Source organism: Calonectris borealis, chromosome 11 (assembly GCF_964195595.1).
Source record: "Calonectris borealis chromosome 11, bCalBor7.hap1.2, whole genome shotgun sequence".
NCBI lineage: Eukaryota > Metazoa > Chordata > Aves > Procellariiformes > Procellariidae > Calonectris > Calonectris borealis.
The window spans coordinates 22,068,760-22,088,128 of NC_134322.1; the positions used below are offsets into that span (position 1 = coordinate 22,068,760).

Consider the following 19,369-nt stretch of genomic DNA (forward strand, 5'->3'; position numbering starts at 1 on the left):
CCCTAACTTCTGATTTATTTCTTGCAATCAGTGCAAATGGAGGTCTTTGTAACCACTTCTTTGTTTCGTTTTGGCTCATGCCCAGTGCTGTATTAGTTTTCTTTATCTTTTTTCTGAGGAAACAGGAAGCGCCATCCTTGTCTGAGCGTGAATTGCACTAATCTAAGGGTAGCTTTCTCTAGAAATGGATTGAAAGTAATAGTAGCCTCAAGGCTGAGATTAATTATATTATCTAGAAACCATTAAATTAATGCAGATTTCTGCAAAGGTCTGTGCCACTTGCTTCCATTTTCTGCTTGACTGATTCCTGTTTCAGCTAGGAACAGAACCTTTCAAACACAATCCAGGTGCAATGTGGAAATACTTGAGTTGTTATTTTGAAGATTCATACCATTTCAGTTGAATATTTTGATGTCTGTGGAAATATCCTCTGTGTTTGTGTATTAAAATAATCTTTTTTCTTGTTTCTATTGATACTGGCATCAGAAAAAATCCACTGTACGATGTTGCATGTTTTTCTTTAGGGATTGTTTTTTGTAAAGGTACCTCGGATGCCAAATTCCTCAATGTCTGGTTTTCTTTTCCTGTTTTTAGGGCAGGTGACATTACTGAGCTGAAAATTCTGGAGATCCCAGGGCCAGGGGACAGCAGACAGTGTGGGGACCTGCAGCAGACAGAAATGGGCATCCCTGGTGTTGGATGCCAAGTGGGTCCCAGTCAGAATGGCACTGGGAAGGTGTTAAAGAAGCCCATCTCCAGCAGTGCCCCGCAGAATATCCCAAGGAGAACAGACATGAAGAATCAGGATATTATCATCTCTCCACAGCAGCAGTGCTCCAAGAGCTACATGGATCGACATGTGGAAACACTGACTCAATCCAAAGGCTTCCGTCGTAGACACAATTCCTGTGAGTATACGTGTTATCCTGCAACTTCCCTTTTGCCTACCCGAGTTACCGCTGCATCATCTTCCCTTCTTCAGCAAGAACATTTCAAACGGTGCTGGAAACTGTGCTTTGTTTGCTTTTATACTTGTATTGCCACCTGAAGGTCTGGAGAAGAGGAAGATAAATGGCGAGGAGAAAAACTTCGCAAGCTGTGCCTCAAAATATTATAAGTATAGATCTTCCAAACGTCTGGCACTTATCTTTGCATCATCACTTAATCATAAAAGATTTAATCTCATCCATAATTTGGTATGAATGTTCATGCAGTTTCATTAAAGCTTGCAGGACTGGACTTATAAAGATACATGTGTACACTTCCATAAAATGCCCTTATACAGAGATAAAAAATGGTTTTATTGGCTAAGAATAGTTGGGTGAAGCAGGTTGTTTGACCTGGTCTGCCACTTCTGTACTGTTTTTTTTTTGTTTGGTTGGGTTTTTTTTTTGGGGGGGTGGTGTGGGTTTTTTTTTGTTGGGTTTGTTTTGTTTTGTTTTGTTTTTCAAAGAAGAATACATTCTGTTTCTCTGGGCTTCTGGCTACCTTACAGAAATGTGTTCAGGGTATATTGGACACGGGGTTGCTTCGCTGATGTCTCCGTTGCCATCATGCTGGTGCAGACCATAAATTCTAGCTCCTTTTCATCTGTGGAGAGACTTTAAAACTATCACTAGAGTACTTTGGAGGCAACTTTCACTCTGCTTTTCATTCCTTTCGATTCCCAAGGAATTCCTTGCTAGACACAAGGAAAAGTTACTGCAGAGAAGTAAGTGCTGTTCAAGCTGAATGACTGGAGAGTAGATTACGGTGAGAACCTTAACTTGTGTGTGCTCTTTGGGCTTGCTCCTGACCGATGTGGAGGAACAGCAGAAAGCAGCTGGTTCTAGCGGAGGCCGGATCCCTATTTATCATAGCACTTTATCAGCTGAAAATCAATTGTTGCCCTGGCTTCTGCAGGGTATTCCATGTGGGGGTCCAAGGCAGTGCTTGAGCACGTTGTTTGCGCAGCGCAGTCCTGTAGCCAACCTAGTTAACAGGTTGGGAAGCTTGTAACAGAATTTATGATATTGTTATTTGCCTGTAAAGGCTGGTGTTACGTAGGTGCCTCGCAGCCACGTACTCGCTGTTTCAGAAGTCAGCCTGCCCAGAGTAACCTTCAGAATCGTGTGGGTAAGAAGGGGCTATGTGGATGGTCTTCTTCATTAGGTTAAATAATTAAACCTTATTTAATAGGTTCCTTATTTATTAGGACCATTTTTGATGGGATGTTGGTTGTGTTGTGGGAATTTGGCAAGCTTCCCATGCCAAAACTGACTTGAAGTTGTTTGGTTTTTTTTTTCCTTGAAGCCCATTAAAGGAAATTAATCTTTCTGAATTTAAAATGCTGCAGACTGTTCTGTGTGTCTCTTATGAAGATGTTAGCGTAAAGAAAAATGGTCACAAAAGCTGTTCTATTGCTCGTTCAGGACAGAAGCAGGGCATTGTTATGTACTTCCAAAATGGATTGGGGTGCAAACTGCAAATTCACGTTCCTGTTGCTGAGAAATACCAGCCTTTATTTTCAGGGTGCGTTACTTCATTTAGGTTTAGGACACATAAGACAACATTTAAGAAGAAAAACGCTCTTCATGTTCTCCCCCGACCCAACATTCTGATATGATCTCTTACCCTTTCTTCTGTCACTGCTGGCATGAGCTTAGAGGTTGGGTTGAGAATAGTAGAGGTGGACACTACAGTAATTTGGGATGTAACAGGGAAAAGATGTGTATGAACAGAGGATGGAGAGGAGCAGCAAAGATACCGAAGGAAGCAGCTGCCTCTCCTTACAGCCTCCAGCTACGTGGGCTGGCGTTTGGGAGAGGCACAGATGATATTTGGGAGCTCTTAGGAAGATGCTGTGTTGCGCTGGCTATGGTGGAACTGGAGGGACTGGGGCTGTAGATGGCTGCGAAGACAAATGATATGGCGGGACATGAGCTGGAGTATGAATAGAAAGAGGTTCTTTTATCAGGTACACTACAATTGTGCCATACATTTCTGTTGTATACATCTTTTTGCCCAGTCCTGTTTCAGTCTCCCAAAGAACAGCCCTGTTTGAGTATGCAAAGAGCGACATACTGGTGTTTTCTTTACTGCAGTATTTCTGAGAGAAGTGTGGTTGACGCCTATTTACGTAAAAAGCAAATAGTTCTTTAACAATTTATTTGTTAAAGTGAATATTCAAATTTAATTAGTGAAGTGGAAATCTTCCCTGTTCCACCCTGTGTATTATTCTGCTTCACCAGCATCAAATGTTAGAAAATGCAGAGCTGAATAAAGCCAGTTACAATGATTTCCTCATTCCTGCTATCTTTCTTATTTGAAAATTGCCCAATTGCCAGCCTCCGTTTTTCCTCTAAAAGGAACTGGAAACAAATTGCAGTATTATAAAGCTTTTCTATTTAAAGCCTGTATAACCATAACCTATTACAACATCACCCTACAAGTAATTACAAATGTTATTTGCTGTGTTGTTGAAAATACAAATTAATGGGCTCTAATGAGAATGATGTAAAGATACAATCAGTGCATCTCGGCGTCAAGCATCCGTTATGTTTATTTCTGTTCATAGAATCTTCAGCCAGCTCTCATGCTGTGCCAAAATTGGGTATGTTCTTTTTCTCTCAAAGCCCCCTGGGCTATGCTCCTTTCTAGATCTTCATCATGCAATTACTGAAACGTCAGTATATATCCAGCATATTTCCATGACTTAATTATTGAAGCATCAGTGTCTATCCAGCGTATTTCCATGACTTCATTTTTTCCCTTGCCTTTGTGTTTAGAAAAGAAACAAAACCAAGGGGGGCAAGGCCAGTTAAACAGGGAGATCAAAGACTCTATTTATGTGGAGAAGTTCCTGGACCTCTGGAAGTCTTCCTCCCCCACCAACAGCTGTATTATTTTCTGAAAGGGTTGTAACTCTTTTCATATTCACTTCTTTATTTAAGGGATTGCCAAATAGGCCTGATGGGAAGAGGAAGGCCAGAATGATGTGGAGGGGGAGGCGCGCGCTCCTTGGTGACCTAACCATCTTCAAGCCTGTCTGGTTTTGAGCGTTTTACTTCTACCCAGGCCTAAACACTGCGTAGTGTAGTGCTTGCTGTGGGAAGAGAGCTGTGGTTCTTTTAAGGTTAATTTTTTTTTTTTTTTAAATTCCTTAACTCTTCCTAAATTCCAGTTAGTTGTTTGAGTATGTTACTTTGGTTGGTTTTAGGAAAACTTTCCAACTTCAGTGTCAGCTACCTGAATGTCTAAAGTAACTCTTGCTTTGCTTTATTCTGGCTGGATGGAGCATGTAGGGGGATTACCTGATGTAATGCTGTTTTGCCAGTGTCTGGTAGGTCTGGGGTGAGCAGTGAGTGCTTCAAAACCACTTCAACCCACAAATAGCTTGCGTCAGTTTTATGTAAGCACAACAGCAGGTCAGATTTTCTTTTACAGACTTTGTTTGAAACAAGTTGAGCAAGGTACTAGATGTAGATTATTGTTAGGTTGGATTCATTTTAGGATAAATGAGGTAGAAAAGTGAACTCTTACCCTCCAAAATGTGTGTGTTTGGAGAATAGGGCAAATGATGTGTGAATCTCAGGAGGGGGACAGAAGAGGTCCTGGCTCTGTGGAGATGGTGGGTACAGGCATCTGGAGAAGAATGGGCTGAGATGTCATCTAGAACTTAAGTCATACAGGGTTTAGTACAGCTGAAAGTTGACCTTTTGATGCCCTTTAGCGTGCTAAGTCAGGGACAAAGTTCCCCCTTCGGAGTACTTGTGTGACAGGAATCAATAAACAACAAATATCAGCGCAGGTTTCACAACAATGGCTTCTGTGCCGTGCTGGCACCGGGCTCCTTCGTGCCAGGGCTGGCGGCAAAAGCTCCCACAGGGATCTCGCAGGAAGGCGGCCAGCTCACTAGAGACTTTACGTTTGCTTGTGTGCTGTACATGAAAGGTTTTTTTTCCCAAGAAACAAAAAAAGCCTGGGAAGTATTGTTTAGCTTTTGAGGGAGGTGCTTTTCTGTGCGGCATGAAGCTGCCAACTTGATGTGGAGCCATGTGCTGTTGTCCTTAATAAGCTTCACGCATGCACACACAGGGCAGAGGCACTGGAAGTTGCGATCCAAAAGGAGCTGGACTACAAGTCTGGATTTCTGTAGCTGCTTGGCAGAGGACTGGATCAGGCCGTGGAAGCAAGCACAGCTGTGAACTGTGGCTTTCAGGGAATGGCTTGGTCTGGTGTCTCACGCTAGTGCCCTGGAAGGCAGTAAACACTCCTCCTGTTAGCCTTATCTCAAATTCTTCTGTCTTGAGTTTTCCTTTCCCTCCCCCTGCCCTTTTTCTAGGTGTTTCTCCTCTTTTCCCTGAACAGCGTCAGCTGTTGATGGTGATGCTTGAAGAAGAATACCATGTAACTTTGCTTGGAGTTTGTAGGAGGCCTCTGCCATGTTCTGTGCAACTTCTGTTGCGGGGTTGTAATGCGGTCTGAAAAGACAGACGGTTGTGTGGGTCAGCAGTATTTCAGAGTTGGCATCCATTGGTATGGATTAGAGAGCTGCCCACCACAATGCCGGCACGTCTCGTTTTGATGAGGTACAGTCTTGGCTCCCGTTCATTGTGTCTGCAGGGGAGCCCAGGGAGCTTTCCAGCCATTGTTCTCGCAGCTTTTCTAGTGCAGCTTTTTATTCCGTCAGCATTTACACACTGCTCACATCAGCTGCTTCTGTCCCCTGGGTCTGTTGCACGGCGGTGCATCTATCCCCACATTTTGCTTTTCAGGTCAGCTGAGGGTAGCGCGGAGTCGTTTACAGAAGAATCTGGCAATGAGTGTAAAAACTCTTGTTGGGTAACAGGAACGGACGGAGTTGTCATAACACTTGACGTTGACACAAGAAGCAGGCTTGTTTTGCCATTGTGTTCATTGTAGGCTCCAGCTTATTCATCTGAACTCTGAGAGTCCCTTGACTATTGCTTCGACCTGGAGTTTGTGAACATTTGGAGAACTCGGCCTGTTGTGTTGGTCTGGGGTTTCATTTCTTGTGCAGCTGATAGCAGCAGCGTTGGATGCGATTCCCTTGTCGGTAGTGGCAGTTGCCAGCTCCATACCAAGTTGTGTACAACTTTGGAGTGGTTTATATGTCAAGTTTGAAGTCGTGTTAGTAAAAAGCTTTCCCTTTCTCTCAAAACTATGCGTGTAAATGACTGGTCATAGCTTGTGTACTGGAATTCTCCTTGCCAGAAAGTCTTATCCTTTCTCTCTCCTATATCGTGTTTTGTCACCAGCAATTCTTGAATTCTGCTATCTGTCCTTCAGTGCTTCTTGGCAAAAATAGTCTGTTCTCACCCAGTTGTTTATAAAAACTCCTGGACGCCTCCAGCAGCTTGAAAATCACTGTTCTGAAAATGAACTACCTGCTGTAGTTAGTAGTAATTTCAAATTATTAAAAATAGAGGCTCTATAAATAGAGAGTATTGTCAAAGTGTGGTGACGCTGACCACACAACTCTGTATGGCTAGTTTCAGTTGCTCCAGTACGCACAGAATAAATATTCCATGCTGGCTGTTGTACTGTTACTGCTGTTTTTAAGAGGTAAGTGGCTTTGTGTTGCAGTCAGGGGATTTTCATGATGCAATGAGGTTAGAGTAAATCCAGTAGGCAGGGTAGCTGTGTTGCTGTGACAGACTTACGCTATTAGCTTCTAACTTTGTAGATGCCCTTTAAGATATTTTATTTAACATAGCAGTGCTGTAGCTATAATGATATAGTGGTGTTGGAGAAGAAAGGGAAAAGCCAACATCTTTCATTAGGCCGGGTGATAAAGCTGGAGAAAGTTGATTCTTTCAGTCTCTTCAGTGCTTGCTAGGGGTGCTTGGGCAAAACTGTTTTTAAACTGGCATAACTAGAGCACTTAAGCTCACATTTAAAACAAAAAACCCCACCAGAACAACAAATTACTCACATTAGGAAAATGATCATGGGAGGGGGAGGGGTTTGCTTCATGATTCCACAAAGCCTTGAAGATTTGGGGTCTTATCTCCTTGCTTTTCAAGGTGGGAAATACTGGACTCTGCCTTCTTGTGAACTTTTTTGCTGTTGCTGGACTTGTGAATTACGGCGTAATTGGAGACTGGAGCTGCAGCAGCTTTGAGAGGGGGTGCTTTAGGGTGTTCAGGTCTGTTTTGTTTAGTTCAAGTACTTAAGACACCAGAGAAGTTGCTGCTGAGCATTTCGGAGCGCTTCCTTGCTGTGGGGGCTGGGAAAGCTTTCAGGTTAGTCACTTCAACGGTTCTCTAGAAAAAAAAAAAGTGACATGCTGTCTAAAATATGGGGAAAAATAAACGGGGGAAAATCCTTGCTGAGACAATGAATTCCTAATTGAGAATAAAACCAAGTACATATCCTTAGCAAGTAATCTTTCAGCATGGCGTCAGTTAGATGTGGTGTTAGATGAACTCAGTATCATGCTGTAAAACAAATTTGCCAGAGCTTACAAAGTCCTTGATAAGCTCTGAGAACTCCAGGCAAGCCTGCCTGTATCTTCCATGAAAGCATGCTCTGCTCCGGTCTGTTCTTACAGTGTTTTCTATAAAGGCTTCAGGTAATCGTAAGGGTGTTCTGGAGTTAAGTTGTGTAATTGGGCTACTGAATAACTTTGCTGTAAGAGAGCTGAGTTCTGTTTGTTAACTTGGCCGAGATCTACACATTGGTCTTGAATGTGCCCGTTCCTGTCCTGATCCTGAAACGAATGAACGCTCCTGTAAAACAGCTGACAGGAGGAGGGTCCTTCGCTTTCCAGGGGAAGTGCTGTTCCTGTCAATGGAGTGGAGGATTTCACACTTTGGAAATGTGGGAAACCAGAGCTCAGGTTTGTTAGGCAGCTTGCGGCTCCATCAGTCTGACCCGAGGTTACAAATAAGCTTTTCCAGGCAGGGAGAAGGAAGGATTTGCCAAGACCAAGCTAGACTTGTCTGCACTTCTGAAGGTGACAAGTAACTTTATGCGAGGCCATGAAGGTTGTGCCTATTGCAAATCTTTTTGGGATGTTTTCCAAGTATCCTTAGATGACTTGAAATTCTTCCTGTCTTCTCTCAGTGATTGGCAATAATGTGTAAAGACAAAAAAATGCTGCTTTTTCATTTATGGAGGAGATATATGAAGAGCACACATCATCATGGTAATTTGTTTCTGTGTTATCAAATGGATTCTGTCAATAAAGTCCTTTATATAAATGACTCGGAAAGGTGTTTATCATAAACTGTGAGAAATATTTTAGTAGAGCAAGCACTTTTGGTGTGATAACTCTTACTCCATCTGTTGGACACTGTAGGCGATACCTGTAATTGCTAGAATTGGCCTGAAATATTTTCTAGTAATTGCAAATTTAATAATGGGTATAACAAACAGATTAATGTTGTCTGGACCTGCGTTTGTATGGGTGACCTGAATAATAATGTAAGACATAAGCAAGTAGAGGGGTATGTTGACCTCGTAATTGCATATGGTTTTGTATCAGTCCTTGATCTCCAGCCATAAATTGGGAATGAGGAGACTTTCATCACTCTCACTCCAGAGAAATCAGGTTTTCACAATTACTTGTGATTGGAAAGAAGTGTATTTAAACATGCAAGATGATGAATAAGTAGAATAATGCAATAGGAATAAGGAAAAGGACTTTGTATCAGTACAGAAATGTGTACCTATTGATAGCAAGTGCAAGGAAGAAGTGATTTATATTCAGGGTTTTAAGTTCTCCCATAAAGATCATTAATAGGTGGCCAGCCTGTTATGGAAGAAAACACCTACATTAGTCTCTGAAATTTAGGGAAATTCCAAAGAAGGTCTTGGGCCCCGTGCCTGCATGAACATGAGCTCAGTATAGGAGGACAACTGTTCTACACCACGGCTAGCTTATTATCTTATCACTAATGTGACACTATCTTGAATTAAATAAAATGTGGAGAAACACTTATTTTGGTAGTGTGGTCAAGCTTGTTTTTCTAACCTTGCCAGTGGAAAGTCCCTGAAAGTCTCTCTCCTGATGCTCTTGTTCTATTTTCTGTTAGCTTATCTTAGCATGAGTAATGCCAAAGATGAGGACTACAGCTTCTTTGGGAAGCGAGTATCCCTTGAGTCAGTGGACTGTAAGCATAAACTCCCCTCTCTTACAAAATTTGCTATGAGCAGACGTGGCTTTTTCCATTTATGACACACTTTCAACTTGCTTTTATTTTTGTTTAGGGTCATCCAGTAGCCGTCATCCGAACCAAGTGACTCCAAAGAAGAGTGGCCTGAAAAACGGGCAAATGAAGAACAAAGATGATGAGTGCTTTGGGGATGACATTGACGAAATCCCAGACACAGATTTTGATTTTGAAGGGAACCTGGCCCTTTTTGACAAGGCAGCCGTGTTTGAAGAGATTGAAACTTATGAGAGGAGGAGCGGCACTCGTTCCAGGGGCACCCCAAATGAGAAACCAGCTCGCTATCGGCATGACGAGAACATCTTGGAATCGGAGCCCATAGTCTACAGAAGGATTGTCGTACCCCAGAACGCTAACAAAGAATTCTGCACGGGTATGCCACATCCCTTACTGATAAGGATGCAAACTCTGCCGCGTTTCTGGGGCGCATGTGGTGGATTGTTTTCCCCAAGGGGTGTCTGTCAGCTTAGTGTGGTACAAGCAAGGGCGTTCGTTTACGTAAGATCGGATCTGTGCCTTGTATCTACATACAACCTTTATTTGCAATATTTCCAAGTTAAAAAATACTCAGATAGGGCAACAAGGTAAGTGGTTTTGCAGTAGGGAACAAAACTGATGGCTGGATAACAAGAACGGAAAGTGGACAGGAGCCATTTGAATCCTTGGTTTGATTTCAGTAGCATGACGAACCTGCATGGACTTGATTGCTGACTCTTGAGAGGGAGGGATGGTCTCAGGATTCCAGTACATGGTAGGATGTTGTAATTTGTGCTTTCTTGGTAAAAGGCAGGAGATTTCATGTGTTTCTGATGCTCCTTAGGTGGTAGTTTTACATTTCTGCATGGTTTTGCAGAACTTTAAATGTCATTGGTGTAAAAAGAAACAGTTCTAGCTCTTCCCATCCATAATGCCAAACATTCATTGTACAAAAGGCTTTTTATGTGCGGTCCCCCCTCCCACTTACTTACTGTCCACTGCTGCTGTGTGAAAGATCGAGCCCCAGAAAGCTGGACAAACACATTCACATCTGTAAAGAATGACTTTCTCTCCTTTGCTTTACCTTAGTCTTATAAAGGGAAAGAAAGGGAAAGAAAAACTTTTAGGCAGATGTTTGAGTTGAAGTATTTGTCAAGTGTATCATGAGGGAAAACTAGCTCGGCATGCTGGTGCCAGCTGCTGCGCCGGTGTTCTCCTGCAAGTCTGATTTCTGGTCCTTGCTGCTAGGTAGGCTCTGGGACGGAGGTGAGGGTAGCGGGGTGGATCAGTGAGCTGCCTGGCTGCAGGGAGACAGCGCTCCTAAAATTAAAATGCAGAGAATGATTATTCAGCTCCTAATCCATGGCTGTGGGGAAGGGTAGAATTGGTTTCATTTCATGTTCAGTAGTATTTTTTTTCTTCGGCCGAGCACCAGGTAATGGTGTTTTCACCCGGAGCCGCTTATGTATGTGAATGGATTTTACTATAAGGAATGTTTCTATTTCTATACGTACACATGCTATGAAGTATAGCATATGTACTTTACGCTACAATTAGGTGCAAATTCCCTGTAACTAGTCTAGTTGTAGTGTCCTGCCTTCGGTTTGCGTGCTTTGTGGCACTTGCAAAATGTAGGAGTGAAGGAACTTCGGCATTGCAGGAACATTTCTTTTCCACATCAGAATAAAATCGAACTTCAGATCTTTTTGTAGAGAGACACTAAATAGCTAATATCCTGGTGGTCTGGCCACCGAGCAGAAATGTGATCAGGTCCTTGATCTGTCATTCTTTCTCTGCCCAGAAACTCCATCTGGGGTGTGAAACACTTCACAGAAGGAAGCTGATGCATTTGCAATGATTTGCTGTTTTTTCAATTTTAAAAAAAGTAAATCTTTTTAATGGTTTTGGTATACAGAGATATCGTAGTTTTCCCTTTGTGTCACCCATTTTCCAATTGATCTGCTCTGCTCTGAATGAGATAAAAACATACTGGTCATATCAGAACTTGTCCAGCTCAGTATTGTGTTTCCAGGGATGCTTAAGGAAAAGTGAAAGAACAGAGTAAACATGCAGTGAGACTTTCCCCTGAGTGCTTTGTCTTTCACAATTTTAAGACTTCCTGAAGCAGAAGTGATAGTTCAGTATTAATAGCTTTTGGTGAGGTTTTTTTTTCTGCTGCTTAATTTAACCTATTGGTTTTTAAATCTATGCAAGCTTTCAGTATCTTTACAGTGTCCTGTGGCAAGAAGCTCCACCGATTGCCTGTGTGCTGTGTGAATAAGCACTTCTTCATTTTCGTGTGTGATATACTATTTTTTTTTTTTTTAAATTTGCTACTTGTCAATTCATCTTCTAGCTGGCTTGTGTGAGAGGAGACAGGGCCTCTAGGTATGTCTGGTCTGAAACAAAAGCTAACCTACTGTTAGCTGCCAGTTTGAGAAGTATGGCTAATACGGTATTCTGCCAGCACAGTTCCTGGGAGGAGAACTCTGACATGCAGTAAGCAGCAAGCATCAGTAAGTAAATTCAGGGGATGAAAATGAAATCTCGTTTTGCTAAACTCCGTCGTCCTTTACTATGGAAACTCTTGGCTCGCTGTTTACAGCATGCTGAAGGGAGCGGCCCAGTGAAAGGACTGCTGTTTTCTTGTTTTGTTCTTGGCAAGCCTGCACGGGCAGGGTGGCAAACGACTCCCCTCTGTAGTTGCAGGGTCTTGCTAGCCTCATTAGCTACTGTTGGGTGATTAGTCTCCCGTATGGAATTCTGGATTCGTTTGGAAGAAAAGCTGTCGTGTCACACAACGGGCAGGATATTGACAGCTACAGTTCCCTGTCGCCTGTGCTGAGCAGGGGACATTCACAGTCCCGTGAATGATGATAAAAGTGTCCCAGTGCTGTGTCTCTCGATGTTTTTCCCACAGAGAGCGACTTCCTTTGTGACCGCTGAGGAAGTTTACTTTTGCTTAGGAAATGCTAATGGCTATCTAGCAAAAGCTCTTGTAAACAGCTGTAACTTGCCTACTGTTTCTGGCATTCAGTCTAGTGTTTTTTGTAGCGAGTCAGCCCTCCGAGGGACAGAAGGATATTCAGTGTGCTTGGAGTAATGATGGACTGTCACTTGAAAAAAATCCTGATTTCTTTTGTTTAGCAATTGGAAGGAGAATGCTAAGCCTTAGGCAGCCTGTCTCTTTAGTGGCTCAAAGAGCAGCAGCTGCTGAAATTAAATGAGAGTGCCAATAGCCCCGAAAGCTATGATTTTGGATATATCTGTGGCAGGAATTCTCTTTCTGCTGCTGAATTTTCCCTACAGAGTGGTCTCCGGACTCCTTAGGGGAGCTTTACTTGCAAAAAGCACTTCCTAGTTGTAGGAGAAATAAGTACTTCATAATTTTTTTCCCTAGGCCAATCTTGAAGATGATTGTCTTAGAAGAGCTGTGGCTGATAGAATGATTATTCTGTCTGCTATGATAGCACAAACAAAGTGATGCTGGTGATTGACAGCTAATACCCAGCTCTTGTCACTGTGGGAGAGGAAGAATTCTATGAATCCTTGCATGCTCTTTTATGCTATGTTTCCATGGAGCTAGGAAATAACCAGGATTGTGCAGCGGTAAAACCAGCAAAGTACTGATGCCAATTCTCCAGAAGACTAATCTGCAGGGCCCCCAGTCTGTGTTTTTATTACTGGCTAAAATAAGTCGATCCGTGTAGGATGCAAGTGAAGCTTGATAAACATTTCAGTTCACCAGAATCCTTTTCTGAGGGTTAATTTTATGGAGCCAGGCTGTCATGTAGGTATACTAGCATGTGTTTTAGAAGTAAGCAGGGAATGAGGATGGGGATCTGTTCCAAACAAAAAAGAAAACCTGAAGCTAATAGAGCTTACCAGGTCTTTGATCATGACTGAGCTGAGTCCATCCCTGGAGCTCCGTATATGAATTGCTCCCAAATAATGATTAGTCTTTATTCTTTTGGGCTGGCTGCTATCCATCTGTCTCTTTATTTACCGTTACGTGACGCTTGAAAGGGAAAGTGCAACTGTTTAACAAAAATCTGCCTCCCTGGAAAGGCTGATCCTTTTTATGAGGTGTGAGCTGTCTTTTTCTACTTCCAGAGCTGTCCAGATAGAGAATTTAAATGTGTGTTGGCATAGGTCTGTCTCTGTTCCTTCTGTTGGCTACCAGCATCTGTCTGTTCCTTCTGTTGGCTATCAGCATGGAAACGATCTGTGTTTGAACAGCACGGTGTTTTGGGATCAGGTCTTTTAGCAGTGGCTGCAAAGCCAATGTTCTGTAGGTATGTTGGAGCTGAGAGGAGTTTGCAGTAGGGTGGAGTATCTCAGTTCATCATCAGTGACTCTATGTAATGTAATCTCAAGCATACCAGGCTCTCCAAATTGTTCTCTTTTTGCAGTTCGTCTCTTCTTTCCTCTTAACTTTGTTTCTGCCAAGACAGTGTCTTTATGAGCACACTGAGATGACTAAAGAGGAGAGCTGTATGCCACGTAGGTAAGGTATGTATTTCTTTCCCTGATGTACTAGTGAGGCTTTGTCCAAAGCAGGTTCTCTTCTTGTTAATGCTGCTAGTGCAGAAAATATGCTGTTTCCATCCCAGTGTCTCTTCTGGAAAATAAATGGGATTTTTCAAACTCAGCTGCTATAGAAATTTGAGATAGCCATTTGTCAAGTGAAAGCAGGACTGTGCTCAAAAAATCGGACTAAGTGTCGATATTTCTCTGTGTTCCCCCTAAGCAGACTTCAGGCCTCTCCTTCGGGAAACCTTTTTCCCCATGGTAAGGAGGTAGTGCGCTTAGAAGTAAATCAATGCAGCAGGCAGAGCCTATGTGCCAGGGTCGGACTACAAAACTAAGGCTGAGTCTGTTCTGCGAGGGTGATGCCGACAGTATGGCTTTTTTTCGTGTGCCGTGTCCTTGACTGACTCTTCTACTCTCTAGCTTTTAGCTCTTCAGTCTATGGATGACTGCCTTACAGCAATTGTGTATATTGAATGTGTGAAGTGTTTCTGGGATCTTTGAGTAGAGTGCAAATTAAGTTCACTTTATCCAACCGCAGGAGAAAACAAAGTGGTCATGGGGCAGTGTCTCTTTGTCCCTCAGATGGTTTTTTGCTCAGCCGGAGTGAATTGTGCACTAATGCTGGGAGAGGCTGACATTGGAACTTCAGCCAGAACCCCCTCAGAATTTGTCTTAATTAAAAATAATGATGATGTAAAAAAAAAATCTAGCCCTTAAGGTTGTGGAGAAAATTAGTCATGTTTGTGGGGCGAGTAACTGTGTTTTTCTGAGTCTGCAGGCGGGTGGCTCCAGCTTTACAACGAGCAAAAGACAGCACGTAATGTCCCATCTGCCTAAACTGGACGAGTTGTACCCGCTTCACGTAACTGCATCTTAGACCATGAGCTGTGCGGCTCTGGAACCTGGAGTTATTTATTGCTAAAGGAAAGAGTTGATGGCTTTATGTACAGCTTTCAGGAGTTCCTAAGTCTGGTTCCATCTCATCCATTCCTGCAGCTTGCCTGTATTTATTTTAAAATAGTCAAGAGAAAAGATGGGGCTTACACACTGAGCTACTCAAGCAGCAACCCTCTCTTTTTTTCCTGCAGCTGAAAGTATGGGAGGCGTTTGGACTTCTGACAGCAACGTTGCTCTGGGCTTGTTTGGGAAAAACCTCTTATTTCGTTAACTTCTGGAGAGTTAGCTCAGTCCTTCTGCTGACTGAGGGTGTTTTAATCCAACCAGTATGCGTGTAATATTGCATAGCGAAGCTCGAGGAGATAACTTGTTCGCAGTCGTAGTGCCCAGGACAGAGTGTGCCTCATAAACGGAGAATAATTCATGTTTAATCAGGCTTCAGCAATACTCTGCGTGTCACAAAACTGTTTAGTCTATATCTGCCTTTTTTTTTCCAGGCAGCTGTAAAATACATTTATTTAATATTAAAAGGCCTGAGCTAATTTATTTTATTACCTTCATTACCAAACAATAAAGATGCTCTGTCCAACCCAAACATAATTAAAGTTGGCAGGAGTTCAGTTTTGTTGCAGTAGTGTTATTGTTTGTGGGTTTACACGTCGCCTCCTTGATTGCTTTCTGCCAGTTTATTTAACTCCCTCGGCCTGGTTTTGATAAGCCAGTCTGACTGGTTGGACCTTGCGTGAGTGCGAAGAAGGGAAGTTCTCTTGGCATTTAAGCCTGCTCTTGAGCGGGAGCAATTAGGACAAAGTGTAGCACTGGCTCGGGCCAGCTGTTTTGCATGCTGAATGCAAGTTCATCTCATGCCTCCGCTGCCTCCCAGTAACCCCCTTTGCATTAACCCACTGGGCTCCGAGTTGCATCTAGCTGGTGGTAAATGCGGGCTTGCTAAAGCTCGTGGTCTGGGGGACATGATTGTAAGTGGTTACAGAGAAGACATTGGTGACAGTCGTACTAAATCGGGTGGACACAGAGTGTAGATGGGCTGTTTCACCCTTGTAGTTTGGGGAGTTTGTGCAAAATTTAAGCAGAGAATTCACGGCCCCGCAGTTCAGAAGGAGCAAAACTGCAGTTTGGGACCCCCCTGTTTCAGGTTAGCAGAGGATGTGTCCCGTCAAACTGTTTGGAGAGATCCCGACCTCCGGTCACTCATTCCAAGTCCTCCCTCAAGCTTGAAAAACAAGACCTGATGAAGTAGCAAAAATATGAATGGGAAGGAGGCAGAGCCGAGCCTTGCGTGACTGGGGAGGCTAAGAGGGTGTGTGAACGCAGGGCAGGTGCGTGACTACTGTGACGGGCTTAGGATTATTAGTGGCTTATGACTCCACATGTTCAGCGGCTGCTATCGGGAGTCTGAAATGACTTTGATAATGTGCATGCTTGCATGTGTGCTGCATGTAATGAAAGGCTATTAGCGGAGGTAGCTTAATCGGCGGTTAGCATGCAAGGTCAAGTGTTTGAACACGTTTGGGCTCTCTGTATCTGCAGAACCCTAGCCGGTGAGTTCAGAAATGAAGGCTAGAAGGATTCAGCGGGATCTACTCCGCAACGTTTTACTGTTACCTTGCAGGAATACCTCCGATTTGACTCTGAAAACCTCAAGATGTACAAAACCTGCCATTTCCGCCATAGCTTGAGTTAGTGGTTTGTGACTGGGGCACCCTGGGGAAATATGGCAGTACAAATAATTCCTCACAATTAAAATACACGCTGCTTTTCTCATTTGAATACGACACTTGCTTGTTGCAACTGGTTCTTGTTACGTTTTTTGTCTGCAAAAGAGCCCGAGCCCACAAGTAACTGTTAGGTTTCTCCTCTGAGCGGATGTGTACGCTGTGGCTGTTCCCCTTTGGGCTTGTGTCGCTGCAGAGCGTTTTCACTGGGCCATGTCACGTTCCCACGACTCTTCCCCGTTAGCACGGGGGGTCCGAGCCCTGCCGTGCTTCTCGGCGCTGGGCTGCTGTGAGCACCCGAGTGGCTGCTGTGGCCCCGAGTTCAGCGGCGGAGCGGCTGAAGGGAGTGCGAAGGTGAGTCGGGGCTGCTGGCCTCTGAACAGTGCAGAAGCAGAGTGTGCTGATGGAAGGACCGAGTTCACGCTTTGGCCTGATGTTTGGCGTCGTGCCTGAGCTGTAGCAGGTGTCGGTCTGAATCCTGGACCTTTTTGACCCATCGTGCCTGACTCCTGTGCACCTCATCCGCCTGTCCCAGAGTAGGAACTAACAGTGAATTCACAGAGCCCTTGCTCAGCCGGACTCTGCTGGGATTGCCTGTTCAGCTCGGAGCAGTGCTCGTGAATGATGTGAGCAGAAGGAGCTGAGAGCCCTTCTTGCTGGCAGCTGTGCTCCAGCTATGTGGCCATCCCATGTGGGGAGGGAATTAAGCTGTGCTGCTCCTTAGCTGGGAGACAGTTAAGGACATCCAGACCTTGAGGTGCAAATCCTCAAACACAGACCAAAGGGGCTTGGGTATCAGATTTGTTTTGGAGGGAAGTTAGAATAAAGAGGCCGATTTCTGTGGCTGAAGATATTCGGGGATATCTGGCTGGCTGCTGCAGCAGTTTTCTCATCTGTCCCTTACGTTTTGCACTTCTCTCTCCGTATACCATAAGTAATTATTTTCAGTTTCCTTGTCTTCCATTATTCAACACACCACCAAAAAATTGCTGTGGCTCCCCTCAGAGCGAGCTGCCTTTTGGTGGCAAGGAATCCTCTGTATTTATTTCCAGGAGAGTTTACAGATGTTATTGCAGGGTTTATTTCTGTGAAGTCAGTGCCAGCTTGGCCTGCTTGGAGAAGGAAAGTATAAAGAATTGACCAGAACAGTTATTCAGGTTTGTGTTTCTCTTACCTGCTGATTCCGGGCAAGTTTGCTGTAGAAGCGAGCGGGAAGGATTGTATTGCTTCCTACTGCAGGCGCTGTTCTCAGCGCTTAACAAAACCTCTCTTGTTTGTTTTCCCTTGATCCGCATGCTGGAGCATTTCCTGGCTCACAGACCGGGCTGTCAAAAACGTCTGAGAAGTATTTTTCTACAGACTTTATTCTTTCAACCGCATCGTTCCCCTGCTGCCTCATCTATCGTGATTCAGCCTTTGTGTCTGAAGCCAGCCCTTCTGGCACGGCACAGCTCAGGTGGTGGGACACCGACCTAGTAAATGTGGGACGTCTTGTTTTGCTGTGGTATGTGGGTTAGGGGCTGGAAGTTTGGGGCTGGTCACTACTGATGTCAGGAAGCATAATGCATACAAGTTTTTTTGGTGGGAAATCTGGTTCACAGCCTCTCTTCTGACTTTTACAGTGATTAGGAACACTTATTTGTGTTTGGGCATGGGCGTGGGTTAAAGCACTGGTGGCCTGGAGACCATTAAGAAAGAACTTAATATTCAATCTGTAAGTCAAAAAGGCCTTCTCAGTCCACGCGTTGCTAAAATTGCCAGCTGCCTGCTGAATTTTCGTGGAAACGTGTATTACTTCAAGCCCAGCAATTGTGTTTAGCTGTCAGTGCTTCACTCAAACAGAGTAAGCTGACTCTGATGCACTAGTTTGGATTCATTTGCTGGTCTTGGAAGGAACCTGGATTACAGCATTCTGAAAAAGTCTCTGATTATACCCATTTCTGTCTTCTTCCCTCTGCTCTCTTTGAACCCCAGACTCCGGGCTGGTCGTTCCAAGCGTGTCTTACGAGCTTCACAAAAAGCTGCTCTCGGTCGCTGAGAAGCACGGGCTGACTCTGGAGCGGAGGCTGGAGATGACGGGAGTGTGTGCGAGTCAGATGGCCCTGAGCCTCCTTGGGGGACCCAACAGGTAAAGCTCTTCCCTTTCGCTCTGCTGTGGGTTTGTCCCCTCGAAGCAGAGCTCAGCTTATCTTGTTCTGCTAAGTGGGGTTGAGGTAAAAGAGGCTGAGAGGTTACTTTTGAAGTGAATGTAACGTGGATGCCTGCTGCCGCTTGCGGTAGTCCCTCAGTGGTCCTGCAGCTGGAGGCAGCTGTCACCTCTCTGCCTTCCTTGCCGCTGAAAGAAAAAACTCATCCCGACGCCATGCAGACCTGTGTTGTAGCTTGTGCATCAGCCTGTTTCCGAATAATCACGAAAACAAGCGTGAGGCTCAGGCTCCTGAAGTGGGAGGAAGCCTTACAGTAGGTTTCCGTGTTTGTGCTGCTTTTTTTCTCCTCTCTAGCCTCTCTAGAAAAGGGCTGGCTGAATATACCATCTTGGATGAATGACTTACTAAGGGCTTCTTTTTGGCTCCTGTGTCCCAGAAGCAGAAGTGTCTCTTGAGTCAAAGACAAAACAGACAGAGCTGAGATTTTTTTCTCCACTTACTGGGAATTTTTTCATGGAATTGAGCTTTGCACAGGTGTAACCCAAGGCAGATTAAACCGTTGCAGAATTTCTGGTGAGCTACTCCTTTTTGCAAATAAGTAAACCTTTCCTTTGTTGTTTTTACATGTTACAATTTAATGATATCAATAAAACCAAGTCAGCTCATGAAAACAAAGCGCTGCTTAGCTTTTCACAATCCTAAATTAGCTTTCAGGCATCCACACTTAAGCTGAGAATATCCTGCTCTTTTGGAGGGCCCAATTTGATGGCAGGTTTGGAGTGCACTTACTGGTCTTTGCATGGATATGTGTGCTGACTCTTTTGAAGAGGTCTGCTCTGTGCCTGCAAGTACCATAGTTGTTGATGAGGGCAGACAATTACACGTATATTTTTGTGTTGTTGAT

The 19,369-nt window shown here is 44.0% G+C and overlaps 1 protein-coding gene across 2 annotated transcripts in view; it reads left to right on the forward strand.

Annotated features, from left to right (window-relative positions):
* EDC3 (enhancer of mRNA decapping 3) overlaps nucleotides 1-19,369 on the forward strand; it is a 28,844-nt gene that overhangs the window by 3,565 nt on the left and 5,910 nt on the right. For both annotated transcript variants that reach the window (XM_075160517.1, XM_075160516.1), the window contains exons 3-5: nucleotides 595-908; nucleotides 9,217-9,552; nucleotides 18,293-18,446. In XM_075160517.1, the coding sequence (XP_075016618.1) occupies nucleotides 595-908; nucleotides 9,217-9,552; nucleotides 18,293-18,446 (804 nt within the window). The remainder of the gene's footprint in view (nucleotides 1-594; nucleotides 909-9,216; nucleotides 9,553-18,292; nucleotides 18,447-19,369) is intronic.